General features: G+C 45.4%; 1 protein-coding gene across 2 annotated transcripts in view; it reads right to left on the bottom strand.

Moving 5' to 3' along the window:
• Nucleotides 1–2,781: 2,781 nt before the first annotated feature.
• The window catches only part of pebp4 (phosphatidylethanolamine binding protein 4), a 69,960-nt gene continuing 53,321 nt past the window's right edge, over nt 2,782–19,420 (bottom strand). For both annotated transcript variants that reach the window (XM_080852186.1, XM_080852187.1), the window contains 3 exons: nt 14,946–14,991; nt 13,372–13,488; nt 2,782–3,624 (listed from right to left, as the gene is read on the bottom strand). In XM_080852186.1, coding sequence (XP_080708312.1) covers nt 3,533–3,624; nt 13,372–13,488; nt 14,946–14,991 — 255 coding nt within the window. In that variant the 3' untranslated portion in view covers nt 2,782–3,532. The remainder of the gene's footprint in view (nt 3,625–13,371; nt 13,489–14,945; nt 14,992–19,420) is intronic.

Genomic DNA, 19,420 nt, shown 5'->3' with positions numbered 1-19,420 from the left:
TGAACCAGCTGGAAGTGAAAGCAAAAGGAGGAAAAGTGTACCAATGTCATAGTTTAAGCAAGGACTAACAGTTACCTGAGTTCAAGAGGAGTAAATCATGAAGCAGCATATGTATGTGAAGCAGGGTGCACGAGGAAGAAGAATATACCATTCTATTGTGCCTGTAGATAAACAATGTTCCAGTGGGATGTAGGTCAACATCTGACAACTCAACAGATAGCAGATAGCAGCACTGGAAAAAACAACACAGAGGATCAGGCTTATATGTAGACCCAGGCCAGTAGTGTGGGTATACGGATGAGAAGACACTGATTTGGGTAAGGGGAAGGGAGTTTATGTTTGAGATGAGTGGCATGTGTAAAATACTTTATGCATACACCAAAGAATACATTTGCGCTTATGAATTTGTGAGAATTGGAAGTGGTAATGGCCTGTGTGAGTGTGGGTGATAATCATATGGACACTTTTGGCACCTTGGACAGACAGGGCAGGGGTAATCACAACCCCCCGCACTCCTGTTGCAAGCAATCTTCCTGTCTGCTTCTGCCTGAAGTGGATAGATGCGGAAAAGGTTCCTCCGATGAATATACCTCTGCATATGGCCAGGACCTCACTATGTTCCATTACGGGAAAACCTGAAATGTTAAGGAGGATGGCAAATCCTCAAGACCTCATCCCACGCCCGGAGTTCAACCTGCCAAAAATATGAGCAGAGCTAAAACATGGTGGTAAATGTTTATGCATATTTTTTTCCACCTTACTGCGGTTAGGCAAGTGCATAGATTATACTGATTCTCTTTAATTATGATAGTTTGAATAAATTAGGCATTTATTAAATGCTTTTTTTTGTGTATCAGGGGAGGCGTTGAGCGCTTCTGTTTTGAAAATGAAATATGGTTACATTCTCCCAATGAGCTAAAGCTGTCATAAATGTATTTCTATGAGGGCTAAGGTGTTTTTTAATTGTATAAAACCTTCCCCTTATAAAACACAATGCATATGTAGAGATGCATTTGCATACTGAAGTGCTCAATCCATTTAAATGTGGCAATGGTGGAGGAGAAGAAAATGTCTGCATTCCATCATCCAATTGTCACATACTACAGGCAGCCATGAGTTGTCTTTTAAGAAGACGTAGATAACATCAGCTGTCTGTTATTATTGCTAACTTTAAACAATATGTTGGTACCTTAAATAATGTAAGGCTGCAAGGCTAAATAAGGCCTACATGGAATGTCAGATGAGGTGAAATCAAATGTGACGCCCATATCATGTTCCTTATTTCCATATTTGTATTAGTCTCAGCTTGTTTTAAGGGCTATTGATACATCTAGGCCTGCTAGTAGGTGCCATATTTCATTCATATCTACCTGTATTCAAATATTTGCCTGTGTAAATTCAGTTTATGATATGTTTTTGTATAACTGTGTATGACTCCCACCTACTCCCATTGAGATGTCTGAGGTACTTTCAAGACCATTCCAAAGAATGAGGGAAAGGGGAAGCTTTGCTCACAAAGTAACTTCATGCAGAAGTCCTGTGCATTTTGTTTGTGAAGACTGGCGTGTGAGTGCTTAGACTGCTTTAGTCTGTGAGACAAAACAAAAGCATAAGCACAACAAGTGATCAATGGCTTCTCAGAGTTCATACAGGGGGCACGGGGAAGGCTACCAATGCAGGCTTAACCACCAAAGGAACAAAGACCCTGACTACCTTCTCCATTCTACCACAACGATGAGGCACCACAGCGGGGTCAATGAAACCACCAGCCGACATTGATCATCAGCACATCAAAGTCTATCTCGTAAATCCGTCCTTTTTTCAGACATCTGGAGTATTGATACCTAGCGCCTCTCCAAGGGGAACTGCTGGTTGGAAACCGATATCCCTCTTAGGCGGGGTCTGTGGGACCGACCCTGTGCAGGCCCGGGTGAAGTCAGAGGTCCTCGGTATCTCAGTGGACACTCAGTGGGTCAGGCGCAGGAGTTTAGCTCTCCTGGCATTTTTTTCTCTTTCAGTTTCCAGACTATTCTGACGAGTTCATAGCAGGTTCAGCTGCCTCAACAAACTCACTTTGTTCACTTGGTGTCATCCAGTGAGGGCAGAGATGAGGATTCAGTGAGTACTTTTTAGTTCTGAGTCAAAATGAGATGTGGGCTGTGCATTTAAAAACAATCACAAACAGGAATGCAACACACACACACACACACACACACACACACACACACACACACACACACACACACACACACACACACACACACACACACACACACACACACACACACACACACACACACACACACACACACACACACACACACACACACACACACACATACACAAAAGCCCTCTGCCCACTCCTGTCACTACTTCTTCTGGCCTTGAAAAAGTATGGTTCAAGTTCCACTGTGGCTTCCGGCTGTGTTGTGGTCTCGGTTTCACCCCTCACTTCCTGTCTTGGCCCTGACGTACTTCCTCCCCTGATTTAGACACAGCTATTTCCACACTCAGACGCGTGATAGTAAACTCACTTTCCTCACTGGTGTTTTGGGTGTCTGGAAAATGGCTTGAAATCCCCAGCGGCCTCAGCGCCTATCTTTCCTTAGCTTCTTGCACCTTACTCGAGGCTCACACGACAAACTGGGTCATGCGGTCCAAAGATGGGGATTTTCACATTTTATTTGTTTACACAGCAATGTGGGCTAGATGCTAGGATTTGTTGAACATTGAGAGCAGCACCGCTACAAATGAGAGCAAGTGAAATGCAACAAGACAATATTTCCACTTCCAAGTGACTTTTTATTAAGCAGAATGAACTCAAGCATGCCGGGCATGCACCTTCTCTGTCACTTCAAGGAACTTGCATCAAGGATGCAAATGAATGGGTTAAAAATACAGCTCTGGTGCAGACTTGGACATAAATATACTCTGTGGTTTTGGCGTGCCTATTTTTGCTGGTTTCAAAGTTCCGCAACAGAAAAAAAAAGAGACATTTTATGCTCTCGTTATGTAAGCGTATAAGAATACAAGCTATACAGGTTTGAAAAGATCCCACTGAAGTCAATCAGTGCCACTTGTTTGCACAAACACTGGCATTTGAGTTAGATCAGATACTGATTTACATGAAAAGACTGATTATCTAAGCAGACTGTTCTGACCAAACTGCTATTGCTGAAGAGCTGCTTTTATGATGCACTTACTAAAAGCCTTGCTCCGCATAATCAGTAGCAGTTACTGGCAGCACAAAACATATCGTCTATTCCCCAGACAATGTTCCAACTTTAGAACACAAGCTACACATAGGGATACATGGAAGCAAGTCCAGGACTGTGGCAACGCTGCCAGTGTCTGGGGTGGGGGGGGGGGGGGGGGGGTCTGGTTCTTTTTTAAGGCTAGACATTCAATCAGATCCTATAGTCTACAGCCAATTACACTTAACAGCTGAAACCTAAGTACCCATGAATGAGTGGAGCTGTGCCATCTTTCTATGTTTTGTGGACTACTGGTGAAGGCAGACCGGAAGCATTCCTCAGTCCTTGTAGTTTTGGGTGAGGAGCTGCACTGAGGCCACTGGACATCCCAGCCCGAATCTGGCAATAAATGCTTGTGGCTCCCAGTTCCCTAAAGCAGAAAACAAACAACATAAAATGCATACCGATTTGTAAACACATACTGCATGATGCATTTTTAACTATTATTTACAGATCACTGCAGCATTAAATTAACACAATAAATATGCCAAAACCCTTTTACTTATTATTTATTTGTATCAGTTCTTTACCATTGTCTATGTCATTCTTTCATATGGTATATTCAACCATGACCTTTAACAAATACAGCAACCTGTGGGCCTGCACAGGTTGCAGGTGAACTGCCGCGGCAAGGAGAGAAAAGTACGTTTTAGGGCCTCTCTCTCTCTCTCTCTCTCTCTCTCTCTCTCTCCATGTCCAGCCTGAGAGAAGGGCTGTTTGGAGCAGCACGTGGCCCGGTGCTGTGACTCACTGCGAACAGCACTGCTGAAAATAAAACATGTTGCCGTAATTCTGGAGGTGGGAATGCGATGAACACTTTTTGGCAAGAAGAAATTATTCAGTCGCCTGGACCAGGCTTCTCTCCCTCCCTCCATTCCCTTTTAAGCAAACACCAGACGGCCATCCGGCTGGTATGACAATATCACTTTATCGATTTGACAATCACTCCATTTCCACTGCCCCCCCTTCCCACATACACACACACACACACACATAAGCGCTCACAGACAAAAACAGATGAGAATTAGACTTCGAATACAACAACTTGGCTTCAGTTTTGTCTTTCAGAAGAAGGTGAACTTTTGCAATGTAAACAAAGCCTTGGGCATGTTAGAAGGAGTTGGATTTCGACTGACAGAAAGAGAAATACAGAGAGTGCATAGCGTAGAAATTGTGAGCTTTTTTAAATTGTGTATCTATTCAAGACACATTCCACAAAATAACTAGGCAATGAAGTGCCACTATCCTGGATTATGTGAAGACATTTAAAAGTGGAGTAAGCCCCCTGAACATTTAACCTGTGTTCATATTCTTAAGCTTCCAGCCATGTGACAAATCACAATGGAGGAGTGGAGAAAGGGTAAGCAAAGTTGTAGCCCCAAAAATGCCCTATGAAATAACAGGATGAGAGAGAGATTTCTTTTTAGCACATCAATCAGCAAACAAATAAAATGATGATGAGATCTATGTTTGTGACCAGGGAAACCCCATGCAGTTCAAAGCTGCACATGCACACCGCATCCTGGAAAGAGCAACTGTGCGAGCATGTATACAAGTGCCTGTGTGAGTGTGTGTGTGTGTGTATGTGTGTGTGTGTGTGTGTGTGTGTTTGTGCTTGCATGCACGGGCTGGTGTGACTATGACCCTGAGAGCTCACAGGCACAGCTCAACACGATGAGGACAACCACAATTTCTTACTCTCAGCCACTGAGGGCAAGTGAGCCATGAGGGAGTTTATACCCAGCTGTCTCTCGGCAACGATAGTTGACAGGAGAGGCTGTCAGTGAATGCGCCTGCCGGATGAGGGACAGGGCTGCCAAAAGATACGAAAGAAAAGGTGACATGGAAATGGCCCACAGTGTCAAAGTCTACCTAATTAGGATTGATTTCCCCTTACATGCCATCTGAAATATGATGTGTTGTGCAGGAAACTTGGCTCATGCGCCGGCTGTAGTATTAGCTTCTAGTGATATTTGCAGATGACATACCAATCCAGTGACATAAGCTTCTGGTCAGAGGAAAAGAAACCCAGAAGACAGAGAGACCTGGGCAAGGCAGCTGAAAACTCAGCATGTGAAAAGGAACAAAAAACGAACCACTAATATAACATGAAGGACAATGGAGACGGCAGATGGAAGGACACAAATTCAGGTTGGATGGAGGGGTTACCTCAGCTGAACTCACCACTGAAAATCACATACTGTACACATACACACATAATAGGACTACACACTACATACACACATAGGACTTTATGACAGACACAGATAGGGGCAGAGTGAACAAGAGAGAGAGAGAGATAGAGAGAGAGAGAGAGAGAGGGAGAGAGGGAGAGTAATGTAGTATCTGAGAGCCCATAGGTGTGTGAGAGACACGCAGACACAGGCAGCCAAAGGCAAAAGCAAGAGCAAGACAGTGTTTGTGTGTGTGTGTGTGAGAGCGAGAGAGAGAAAGAGGGAGAAGGAAGAGATAGAGAGATCATGAAAGAGAGAAGGAGACACAATGAGATTAAGACAGAGAGCGGTTAAGGCAGAAAGTGTCCAGGCTGTGTAATTGAGTGGGGGATAGAGTTGGGTGACCTGTGCTTATGAGGGGAGCTGGCCTCTGGGCTGCAGGCAGGGGCCTGAGGAGCGGGAGGGATAATGCCCTGCCTCCGCAGATCCTGACCTTGGATGAGAGCTCACCTGAGCGCGCGGACACACACACACACACACACACACACACACACACACACACACACACACACACACACACACACACACACACACTGCTACACAGACACAGCAATGCACACATAGACACAAACAACTATATACACACACACAGTGATACACAATGCTACACACACAGCTAAACATACACACAGAGACACACACAGCTATACAGTGACACACACAGTGATACACAGTGCCGCACACACACATACACACAGCAACAAAGACATATACACACAAAGACACAAACAGCTCTGCCACTCGCTATAGGTAGGCCATCTTGAGCACTATGGATATGCATTGATGTTATCAACAGTATTGTGTTTATTCAGTACTCAATCACAACACAATTATTACATGATCAATTCATAGAAATCCACTTGGGGATTGTGGAAGACTTAGAGCCATCTAGCACCCAGAACTGCATGAGCAACACAATTTTGACAGGAAAGGGATGTGGCTTTCTAAGAATGAATTACCCATTCCAAATCTAGGAAGAGAACAAGGAAATAACAAGAATGTAAGGAGGTGTACAAGTTTATGGTAAATAATAAGTGTGTGCCCACAGGCACATGTAAATATTTGGTTATATTGTATAAATTCAGATTGAGTTTCTGAGAAAATTAATTTGTGTGTAGACACAGTGTAGACACAGCAGTGATGGCATTCCTATGAATTCAGGGGGAGATGGACAACAGAGAGCCACCCAACTGTGTTGTCAGCCCACACATAGTGACACACCTGTCCCTCACAAATATAGTATGTTGCCATATACAACAAACTTTGCTCTCAGAATAGGACTTAATGTCTTAATGCACCACAGCCTGAGACAGTAATGTGAGAAATTAGATCTAAGTTGAGGGCAGATCTGCCAGTGAGGCAGGCCAATGGTAGAGCAGGCATTGGGTTAGCTCAAAACCTGTGATTGATGAACTGTTAATCTTTTAATGATCAATTCCCTCCAATCAATCACCTGATGGAGAATCGTTTCCATCTCCTCAGTCAGACTGGACTTCTAAGGCGGAGTGAAGTCCTCCTAAAGCCACTTGAAGTAAGAGGAATTTGACCTAAGAATTGAAATTCAATGTTGGCTAGACTCAAGTCCAAAGAGCGATTATTGGGGGATAATTCCGAGAGTTCAAGTAAGTTGTGAGGATCAAACCAAAAGCCCCAGCACAGTCAAGTCAAGTCAAATCAACTCATTTTAAAAACAACAGAAGCTGACCCAAAGTGCCTTCTGATCGAAAGAGAGAGAGAGAGAGAGAGAGACAGAGAGAGAAGGAGGACCGGTTTTAAGATGTTGCAGTTCATATCACTACGGGAGAGCCCCTGTAAGAGCTAGTGGTCTGATGTGAAGCTGCTGCTGCCGTTGTAGCCGCGCGTGCAGCTATCTCCTCCCCGCTCTGGGTCACAGGCAGACTCACAGACGTTCAGCCCAGGCCAGCCCACAGTGTCTCCTGCTGTCGCAACCCAGGGAGGAGTCCAGCTAACACCCTGATTCACACATCAGGACAAAAATAGCCCGCTTGGGTGTCTGTTTGTGGCTAATTTCAGCTCAGCGACACTCTTTCCACTTCCTCCAATCTGCCTGCTCATGGAACTGCGGTGATAGGAAGCCGTGAGTGAGCTTGCATCTTTCTTCCCCTCTTCCCCTCTCGGGGCCACCTCTCCACCTCAGGCTCACTTTCTTTCTCTCCTTTTCCTTGGTGTGAACTGCAGGGGAAGCATGTGTCAGTGAATGAGTGAGTGAATGAGTGAGCGAGTGAGCGAGCGAGTGGTGTGTGTCTGTGTGTGTGTGTGTGTGTGTGTGTGTGTGTGAGTGCTTATCTGATGAATCTTGTTGAAGTTATAGTGTATGATCTTGCACTCTGCGGGAGAAGTAAAGTGGTAAAGAGGGAAAAAGACAGAGAGAAAAAGAGAGGGAGAGAGAGCACAGGGAGAGAGAGAAATAGAGAGGGAGAGAGAGCACAGGGAGAGAGAGAAATAGAGAGGGAGAGAGAGAGCACAAAAGAGCAAGAGTGAAAGAGCTTAAACAGTGTCACTGAGGGGCTTTTCCTGTTTCACCTCAGAAAGAGATTTGAGAGATAGAAAGACAGAGAGAGAGAGAGAGAGAGAGCGAGAGAGGGAGGGAGAGAGAGAGAGAAAGTATGACTCATCACATGGCAGACCATGGGCCCTCTAACCTGCCTACACATAACTGGGCCATCTGTAATATCACCACGCAAATCAAGAGCTCTGCATCTGTGTCACAGGAGATGCTTGTGAACCAATATGCATGAATACCACAAGCTGGCCATTTCGGGACTGTATCAACATTCTCATGTAAGAGTACTCATATGCAGTGGGTGTCATGAATGGGGAACTGAAAAGACAGTATACACCGTAAACAGATGGTTCTAGACGCATATTTATTGGTGTTGACACACTCAGTGAGGGAAACGGTAGAGTACAGGCTATTCACATACACAAGTACACAGACAGACAGACTGCATGACTGACAAACAATACATACAGGGAAGAAAGTAATACATGTGTGTATGTGTGTGTGTGAGTGTGTGCTTTTGAGCTTATGTGCACACTGTACAACCATACTGATATGGTGAACTGCTTAAATATGATGGGCTATTCAGTAAATCGTAATCCTGTTAAAAATGGACTTATAATATAAAAACAAATAAAGTATATCAAATGTAAGTGTGTGTGTGTTTGTGAGAGAGAATGTATGTGTGTGTGAGTCAGAGAGAAAACGTGTGTGTGTGTGTGTGTGTGTGTGTGTGTGTAAGAGAAAGAGAGTAAGAGAGAGAGAATGAGTGTCTATGTGCGTGTGTGTGTGTGAGAGAGAGAGACAGAGAGAGAAAGAGAATGTGTATGTGTATGTGTGTGTGTGTGTGTGTGTGTGTGTGTGTGTGTGTGTGTGTGTGTGAGAGAGAGAGACAGAGAGAGAGAGAGAGAGAGAGTGTGTGTGTGTGTGTGTGTGTGTGTGTGTGTGTGGGCTTGTGTGTGTGTGTGTGTGTGTGTTTGTGTGTGTGTGTGTCTGACTGGAGGACTGATTAATGATGGGATCAGTAGGTGGGTGGGCGACTCCAAGCTGGCCATTACTACACTACACACTGTTGCAAATGGCTTCAATTACAGTGCTGAGGACTCTGCTGAGGCGGCAATATCAGTTGGCAGGAGAGCTCAGGAGAACCAGGCATCAGCCACAGAGGGTCTACTGTATGTGTGAAGATGGACTTCCACACTCCCTGACCTTTTGAAACAATCACAACTAGGAGTAGAAAGAGCTCACTGGTTGTCAAAAACTCCATCATACACTTACTGAGCGAGATAAAGAGTGGTTATGCACTGGATCTAAATGGTGAAGACCACCTGTCATAGTCTAAACAATTCACCATGTGCGTTACAAAAGTAGACTGTTTTTGCACTTCATTTCATTTTCTCTGATCTTTTATTTATCTATAGTTTTTTTTTTTTTTTTTTTTTTTTTAAGTGTTGCTTTAACACCAGGAAGAGTTTCCCTTTTTACTGAACAAAATTGACAGGGTCTGTTTTACACACTTCATGCATTACAAATATTTGTCATTCAATTTCAGCTAAGCCTCGCACAAAAGGAAACCAATAGCATGCCTATTGGCCTACCACATGAATGCCATATGGTGCAAAGAAAATAAAGATAAAGCCATTTGGATCTTCATTCTTTGGTTATTATTTGTATTACCGATTAACCTAAGAATGAAGAGCAACATTGTTGACACTTCGCACAGTGTCGGCACTAAGGAGCTAAAAAAAACAGGAACCATCCTTTTTAACCCCTTCCACATTCTCTTGAGATTGCTGTGAGTTCTTGGTTCACAATGCCAGTCTCACCTCCAGGCTGGCAGGGAAGGCCCGTGTCCTTGGCTGTTGGTACACTCTGTCCATGCCAACTGGCGGAAAAGTGACACTAGCACCAGACCCCATGTGCCCACCCACGCCTTGCCCTCGTCATCGGTCTGTGGAACCCCTGGCACGGTCACGAGCATTGACACGCTGGGCCCTGTGGGCTGTGGAGGGTGCGGGGATTCCCCACCATCATCACGCCCCTCTTGCCCACAGGCTGGGTACATGCCCTCTGCTCCTCACCCCTCCCTATCACTTGTGTAATGACCAGCTGTCTCTGTCCATTTGCTGACCCACATTTCCTACCAAATATAAACACACACACACACACACACACACACACACACAAATACACATGCACGCTCTTACCACAAGAGGACACACAGGGATTTTAACAGACAATTCCACACACTAGTTCATCTACACATAACCACAAATACACACACACACACACACACATATGCACACACTCACATATATATACGTTGTCAAAAAGAAACCCACACACACCCACAGACATGCACCCACACACACACACACACACACACACACACACACACACACACACACACACACACACACACACACACACACACACACACAGAGAGAGACATGCACACACTGTCGAAAACAGACACACACATAAACACAAAAGCAAACCTATGCTGAGCACACTACCTAAGATGCAAACCTCTATGTGACAACAAGTTGCAACCATGACGATCATTGCCCCTCCCACTCTAGAGCCCTGCTTCACCCCCATCATCTCATTGGCCTGGGTTGCGACGGTTGCCACGCCGACATCCGCAGATGAAAGCAAAAGGCAGCGGCAGATCAGAGCTGGAAATCGAGTCAGGCGCAGGGCCGGTGGAAGTGGGAAATGATCATTAGGAGACTCCACACCCACGGCTCAATGCTCCTCTCCCACCAATCACCTCAATTAGTGTCAGCCGCCTTGAGGGATGTCCTCTGGTGGCGTGCCACATACGGGGCGGACGGACACTAACGAAGGAGTGGACCCAGAGAGCAGGGACGTCTGGGACATGCCGGCTCCGCGCTAGGCCAGGGCCGGAGCTGTTTCTGGGTCTTCAGTCTTCGACCTGGGAATGTTCTCCTGGTTGACTGGACAACAGAGCGCATGGATAAAGATGGGAGTTTCCCTGCTGACTTTGCTAAGGCGGGTTAAATATAAACTGCTGCACACACACACACACACACACACACACAAATTGATAGTCATGAGAGAACAAGTGAGGTGAAGAGCACAGGCTGAGTGAGTCAAATGTTCAAGAGAAGTCCTATGTATTAGCTGATATTGGGGCCCTCACAATATTTGAGAAGATAAAATGGCTGAGATGAAAGTTTACATTTGCTCTGTTAAACCAGTGTTTATAACACTTGCATTTTAAAGCAATCATGCTCCTGTCAAATAACTGCCCGGTGACTGATCGGCTGACATGTGATCATTGCACTGGATTATGAATTCCTTAATTTCATTTCCTATGAGGACAGTACTGAGAGAGAGGAAGTAGTTGCGAGGGTGATGGCTGGGGCCCGGGGCATTAACCCTGGGTGTGTCCAGTCTAATTCCTGTGGCAGATGAAGACTGGGCAAGGGGGGGGGGGGGGGGTTAGGGTTAGAGTTGGGGGTGGGGTTGCAAGATAGGGGTTAACACAGGCTTGATGAGGGATCTCAATGGCAGACGGATAAAACGAGTGATTGAGGCCAATTTCATCAGACTATTATTCACAGGCAGGAAATGTGCACCACAGGCTATTAATGTCGGTCATTTTGTCTTGATAAAGAGAATAAAATGACTTAAAGGGGATGGACCTCCGTAGGTCAATATCACAGGCTTCACCATCACAAGGGCAGTTGACTTCATGAAGCTGTACTTCAGTGGCACAGCTCAAACTTGATATTCATGAGAAAGAGCCAACAATAAACCCACATTATACATGGAAATGGGAACAGCTTCCAAAACTGTGTCTTCCACAGCTTGACTTGCCTAACTTTAACTGATTTTGACAACTATTATTCGTGAAGTGTGCCTTGATAAGAAGAAAGATTTTCAACTTGTCCTCCCTGAAAACACCAATAAAGCAGATAAACCCCTCAAAAAATCTATCCATTTTGACACTTTCCTTCCAGCATCTCGACATCAAAAAGACTTCAGACTTAATGTGCCGGGATTGTTTGCTGACAAAGCTGTCAAGACTTCAAACGCCAGGGTAAGACTGGCAGCTGCTCTCTTCGCAGGCCATGGCCTTGAAGTCTGGCGCTGGCACGATCTCCTGGCGAATCATCCACGGTGCCACAACAGCGGAGCAGACAGGTGGGCACGCCCCTCTCCAGGTACGCCAGAGTGCAGTCAGTCACTCACTCATCGACTTCTTTTCTCCCCCAACACAGACAATGCAAAACACACAAAAAAGACACAAAATACACAAAAACTAGGAGTGCCCAGGAGGCAGAACACTAACTGAGCCCAATTGAATGGCATGGGTAATCTGTGCTGAATACATTCACCACCGATAATCCTTCAACATCTTTTCTCCCCCAACTGGTCCATGAGTGAGCCTCTTGGAGCCTCCTGCCCTTCCAATCATGGGTATTTTTGGTGCCCTGTCTGCCACTGAGTTGCCACGGTGACTGGAGGGCCATGTGTGTGGCTTTTTTTTTTTTCCTGCTGGGGGGATGTCTGCCAAACTAATTGCAGGTGGGCGCGTGGGCCTCCGTCATCCTTCTCAGGACCCTGTCAGCGAGCACACAGACAGACACACTCCACAACACAGCGTCTCTCTCGCTAACATCATTAACATTTTCCTCATTAAGTTCAAGCACTTTGAGAAAATAGGCTTCGGAAACCGTCGCGGTCTGCCTTGATCAAGCGTTCCCCATTATTCACGCAGCTTGTCCCCTTCGCTGGAACAGACGAGTGTGTGCGAACAGCAGGGTCCTATTGCACTAATAGGTAATGCTTCCTGTAAAGGGCGCTCCTTAAGAACTCTTAAGCGCAATATTAGCATTAATAAAAGCCATCAGCCCCTCTGTGCATTCGTAACAATTTAATCTAATTTGAGCTGGGACGTCATGCTAATAATTACTTATAACATGTATGGCGGCATGCTATTTATGGGTGATAAGACTACATTATAGTCGGGGCTCATAAAAGGGATAACTATTAACAAAATAATATCATGGACAGGAACATATTTAATTCATCTGGATGAAAAGAGATTGCTGTTAGAAAAGCTGAATTTGAAGAGAGCAAGTTGACACATTCATTATGTTAGCAGTGGGCATTTAATTACATGTTATTTTGCTGTTTGACACAGGAGTGCGTACAATTGTTTCCAAGTGGGGGTGGGGAAATGGGTGTGAGTTTGCATATGTAGGTTTTTTTAAATTGTGGAACAAAAAATTGTGTCTGTATATAAGAGTTTTTTGTGTGTACATAAACTTGTGCCTATGTACATGAATGAGTGCGTGAATGTGAATGTGATTTGCATGTGTGTATTTACCCAGTGAGGCCATCTCCTTCTTGTTGAGAGAGAGAGTCTGATCGTCTGGCTGTTCGAAGAGCATAAACTGGTAGCGATGCAGCCCAGAGCGCTGTGGTGGTGTTGGACGTGCATACTCTACAGAGAGACAGAGATCACGCTGGCCTACTGATGTTCTCACCACCACGTGATCGTAGCGTTCACAACACAGATGCATGCAAGTCTACAACACTTTGCCTAATAGCAATCTATCTTGCCAATGTAAATGCGATGCCTGAAAAAATAGATGCCAGCTTCTTCCCGGCCTTGGCAACTGTAATTCGGCAACGACTTGATTTGAAATAGCACTGGTCATTCTGGTCAGAGGGAGAGGTTTGGCCAGCATGGTTTTTTCGAGGAGGGTTTTTGAAATGGGCAGACAGTCAGATGTCAGGAATGGAATGTTAGTGAGGACTGAGGACAATTCCCGCTGTTCACACTGCCCATGCATAATATGTTGGCAACTTCTTTAATGGATGCAAAGCACTCTCTCATCTACATGATCAGCAGCACAGTGGCAGCTGTGCCAGGTCACAGAGAGCTTTGCTGTATGTAAAACACACATGCATACGCACAGACGCACATACACAAATACACATGTGTATGTGAATAGAGAGAGACAGAGAGAGAGAGAGAAAGAGAGAGAGAGAGAGAGAGAGAGAGAGAGAGAGAGCAGCCTGGGGGACCAGCACTGAGAGTTAGCCGCTTCCTCTTGTAACCCCTGACCATGAGAGAAGGAGAGCGAGAGAGATGGGAAGAGAGAGGAAGAGAGAGGAAGAGAGAGCGCAAGACTGGGATTGTGCACAGAGGTTAGAAATTCTCCTCAGGCAAAGCGCATTCACACATGCTCTGGACACTTCTGCAGACAAACATGCGTTCCTGTCGGCGAGCTGTATACGGCATTGTCAGATCTATGCAACCCCCCAAACTCACTTTCTTCATGTGCACCTTACAGACATACAGCAGGTTCAGCCTTTCCCCATAGGGCCTTAGCAAGCCCTGAGTTTATTTCAGTGGGGGTGGGGTGGGAGAGGACGGTTTTAGGAACGAGTGGGGTGTCACAGTGGTGGTGGGGTTGTCAGAGGTTCCCCAGGCCTTTTGGTCCAGCCGTCTCACGTCATTAAGAAGGAGCCATCAAGACTCCGAATGAGATGCAGAAATGGAGAGGGTGTAGGGGAGGGGAATGGAGCTGGAACAGAGAGAGAGGTTGAGCCTCACCCCCTCTTGGCTTCTGGCGCAGGCAGCTATGGTGCGGACATTAAGCCACAGGGTCAAGATGGTGCAAAGCAGCTTGAATATATATACACACACACACACACACCATCATCATCAAAATTCACTTCCAGCAATGTTTACATGACGAAGAACACCACAAAAATGTAGCAGCCACGAACACAGAGGTGAGGAAAAACAAAGCAGAGCCAATAATAGGCACAATTAATCTGAAGAGTCATGCAATATACGACACCGTGAAACAAAAAAGTAGCAAGTGGCATATGGTATAAAGTGATATAAAAGTCCGTAGGTAGCAAACATTTGGGATGCATGGTGCTTACCTGAGAGAACGGAGCCTTTAATAATGCCACTCCTCAGGCCATTGCCCTGCGGAGTTCAGACACAGTAAACAAGGGGTCAGACAGTGAGGGAGGTCACACAAAAAAAAAGAAAAACTCAATTTGAATTTACAAACAGCATTAAAGCACACTGTAAAGTGCTTCTGGGGCATCATGCTCTATGCTCCTGTATTAGTGCGATGGGGAACAGGGGAGCCATTTTGAGATGCACATCATCCGTCACTGGGGGTTTGAGAGCCCGGGCTTAATGGGAGCTGAGCTCCAGGCTTTTCTTAGCGCAGGTGCCCAGCCTCTGTGGGGGTTCTGGGCTTAGATATGTCGATGTGCCCCCCGTTTGGGATCCCGCAATATTTAATATCTTGAGACAAAGACAATTCCCAGGCAAATTAAGTCCGTGATTGGATTCAAGAATGACAAGTTCCCATATTATTAATTGTACATTAACTTCCAGTTGCCTAGGAACGGTGTTCGCATAGAGCACAAATGAATAGAAGGTTTTTTTTAAGATGAAAGGGCATACCTACATTTGTCACATCTAAACCCATATTCTTAAGGTGCTTGTGGTCAAACACAGACTGCTGGGAGACTGTATGCCTAATAGATTTCATTCTTTACTGCTGTGAAATTGTGGGTGAACTAATTGGGGCATGCTTATTTGAAGAAACTGTTTGTTAGAACTAAAACTCTCCCTTAGTATCATTTGGAATCCCCCCAAAAAAGTAACTTAGTATCATTTTTATTTAATTTCCGAGATCATTTACTAAGTCATACGGCATGGTGCATGGAACAATGTACACAGTCAAACAGTCCTCACTCTCTTTGTTCACTCCCCATTACCTCCCCCTACAGGCTGCAAGTGGAACACCTTACAAACGAGAGTAATGATGGAGCCATTAACAGTTTCTCAGCCTGCATTTTATAATTAAATTACACTTTATTATTTCAGCCTTTCATTGTGGTGGGTAGAGCTCTACAGTATGTTCTAGAGGCAGCACTACGAATATCTGGTGAGTGATAATTCACAAAACATCACAATGACAGATCTCTCACAGAAACATAGATAACTAAAACTATACCTTAAGGGCAGGTATTTCATTGAATGCCTGTAAACATACATATATATAGATCTCGATCTATGTATTTGCATACACTTCTGTCAAAAAAGCAGCCCTCTTCTGTGGAAATCATGAAGGACCTGCCAACACACCCTAAAGCACAAAGACACCGCACACTGCCTCTGTCAAAGCTCATGAGTTAAAACTTCAGGACATAATGATCGACAGAGAAAACTAAAGAGAGAGGAGTGCAAGAAAGAAAGAAAAAAAAACAAACACCGCTTTATTTAGAATAACCCAAGAGTTGCACAGCCTGCGGAATCCAACCCCGTCACCATGGCAACACGTAGTCAACAGTGCTCAGGGAGCGATAGGCACACGGTTTCCCACTTGGTCTGTGAGGCAAGAGTTCTCCCTCACCCCTCACACAGGGCTTGCTGCCCTTTCACTCCAGGGTATTTTAAGGAAAATGTTATTCGCATGTTTAAAACAGTAAAAACTGCAAAAGTGTGAAGACAACACGTGCACAGAATGGGATTCTAACATGCAACAATGTTTAAACATATGATACAATGTCTTTTTTTATCATCTGATTGCAGTACTGGGATGGTAAAAGGTACCTCAGCTAGTTTTTTATTTCCGACTTTGGTCATCTCATCAAGAAATTGCTCAAGAATGGATGAGGTCATTTATCCAAATCAACGTCAACTTTAGTCAACAAACTAATCAATGGTGTGCTCAACGTAGTCATTACCAGTTAAATTTGCTTCCAGCATTCTGAGCCCCATGACCGGGTGTTCCTCGAACCATTTTACCCAGAGACTCAGAAAAACAAAGCTGCCAAACCACAGATGCCAACCAATGATGCATCATTCACCAAGGCCAGCTTGGGCAGCCCTGGAGATGAGAGCCCCTGTTTAAGGAGAGGACGGGTGGCTGGTTGTCATGGCGGGAGCCCGGAGATGGTGCCCTGAGAGACTCACTCACACTTATTTTTCATGACACTTTTCACGTGGAGGAGCACCATCCCCGCGGAGACCACAAGTGGGGGCGGGAGCGGGAGTTTGGACAGGCCAGCTCGCTGACTGACACGTCGGACATCTCTACATGAACAACACGCAGAAGATGAGCCGCTTCCCACTTAAGCACACATGCAGAGGGAGAAAAAAGAATAATTTCAATCTAATTTCATTTTCATTACAGTTTTTTAACAATATATGTAAATACTAGTTGATTTTCTGTGTAACTTATTATCTGTCATTTGTCTGGAAAATGAAATAATGAACATGCTGAATGCTGAAAGGATCACATGTGCATCTTAAAAGGATGAGCATCAGACTAGCAGTGTGGATGCAGCTTTACATTTCATCTACCCCACTGTTTCTTTCTTGTTGTGGGTCGTGCAGCATCCACAGGCCCACATAACGCATTTCATCTGACTAAAGGGCCGGGTGCTGAACAGTTGACTCTGCATGTAAAGCCCTTTGACTCCCTCCCTCAGACACCCTCGGATGACTTGCATAAGAGGCGTTCTTGTCTGTGATCATAACGAGCACAGGCCCTTTCATTGAGCCGGCGCGGGATCCTCTGGCAGGACTCACCAGGTGGGAGGGCAGGTGGGTGGAGAACAGGAGAGGGAGGGGAGGCCGGTTATCAGGGATGCCCGCTTTGCCCACCCACCCCTGTCCTCGTTTTGTGTGGGTGAGATCTTCCCTTTGTCAGCACGGCTTACTCATGCGCTGCCCAGGCTGCTGCGCTCCATAAACACACACACACCTCCTCCGTCTCGTTCTCTCTTTCAATCTCTCTCTACCTCTACGAACAACTACCCTCTTTCCCATAATTCTAGCTCTCTCTGTTCTTTCGCCCTCTCGAAACCCACACCTACAACAGCGAGTGGCACCCACCCCCCCTCCCCCCACCTCCCTTCCGAAGTCAGAGACGCCAAGGCCGAGGCAGTGTGGCAAAGCAGAGCCGAAAGCCTCAGTCAGGCTAACAGACGGGAAGAGTGAGCGAGAGCGGGACAGATGGCGTTCACAGCTCTATTTCTGAGGCTGGACTTCCACCATCCCCGTCCCCTGCCTCCGTCGCTCCCTCCCCTTCTCTCTCCTCCTCTCCCACTCAACCCAAACCCTCTACCTCCCACAGCCTCCTCAACGCTGCCTCCCCTCAATCTCATTTAACTGTTGGCGGCAGGGCTGTGAATTTGCAAGACGACACGTTTTGCTTGGAGAGGAGACATTTTGTGGCTCAGCTCGAAAAGGAGCCTTTCAAAACTAGCCATTTGGTTCCTTTCACACGTGAAGAGGAGTTACATAATCAACACTTATATTAATAGCTCTGGTTCCATAGTCTATTTGGTTATTTACAACCGGGCTAAATGAAATAATTGAGACCAATACTATGACTTCAGATCATTAGATCTGATTAAAGGTATGCTGATCAGCATATAAAGTGTCAGCTTATATAAAGTATAATTTATGCCTGTGTGTTATGAATAGCATCCTTGGCCTCTCTACCTCTATACTGGAAACAGATACACATGTAATACAATTTGATAACAAATATTTTATTCTAAGAATTCACAATCACGTGTGAGAACTACAGATGACTAAATGTATAAATAAATGTAAGTGCTAGTTAGTGTGTCTACAACCTTCACTTAGTGTATGCTTTAAGTACTGTATGTTAACAGATCATATACTAAAACTATTCTAATGGCAAATGCACTGATCCATGACAAACACACAGTATTCTCATCTACTGGCACATGCATAGAACTCACACAAAAGAAAGGGTTTCAGGGGGGTAGGGTGGGGGGCTGTGGGCAGGGTAGTTGTGGAATGGTCTAAGCTAAAGGGGATCCTAATACACAGCTGAGCAATGAGGATGATGATGATGCTGATGATGAGGATGATAATGGCCTTGCTTAGACTCTAAGTGGCCATCACAGTGGGGGCGTTCCTGCCCGCTCTGCTTCGCCGCCTACCACTGGTTCCTACAAATTAACTCATCTAACGAGTCCTCCGCTGCCCTCGCAGGACGAATGGAGTGAACCCATTTTCCACTTAGTAATGAACACAGTTCAGCTAGACAAACAGTCCAGGTAATAAACTGGACTCTTCTCACTGCCAGTGTCGCTAGCTGACACGTCAGCCCTGGGCCCACACACGCGGTCAGACAGAACACGAAACGATGTGACACTGGTGATTCTCATTAAGGGGGATACGTTATTACTCACACCACTGGTTTAAGAAATTGCCACCCAAAACCTATTAGTAGAGTTTTACATCCAATCTAAATGGAAGGGAATTAACCAAGTAAATGGGAGTTTGACCATTGATTGGACTTAGGCCTCCTCGGCCTCCGCAGTCACAACCTGCTCTAGGAGAGTGCCAAACC

Source organism: Sprattus sprattus (assembly GCF_963457725.1).
Source record: "Sprattus sprattus genome assembly, chromosome: 15".
In the NCBI taxonomy this organism is placed as follows: domain Eukaryota; kingdom Metazoa; phylum Chordata; class Actinopteri; order Clupeiformes; family Clupeidae; genus Sprattus; species Sprattus sprattus.
This window is presented reverse-complemented; position numbering and strand designations above follow the sequence as displayed.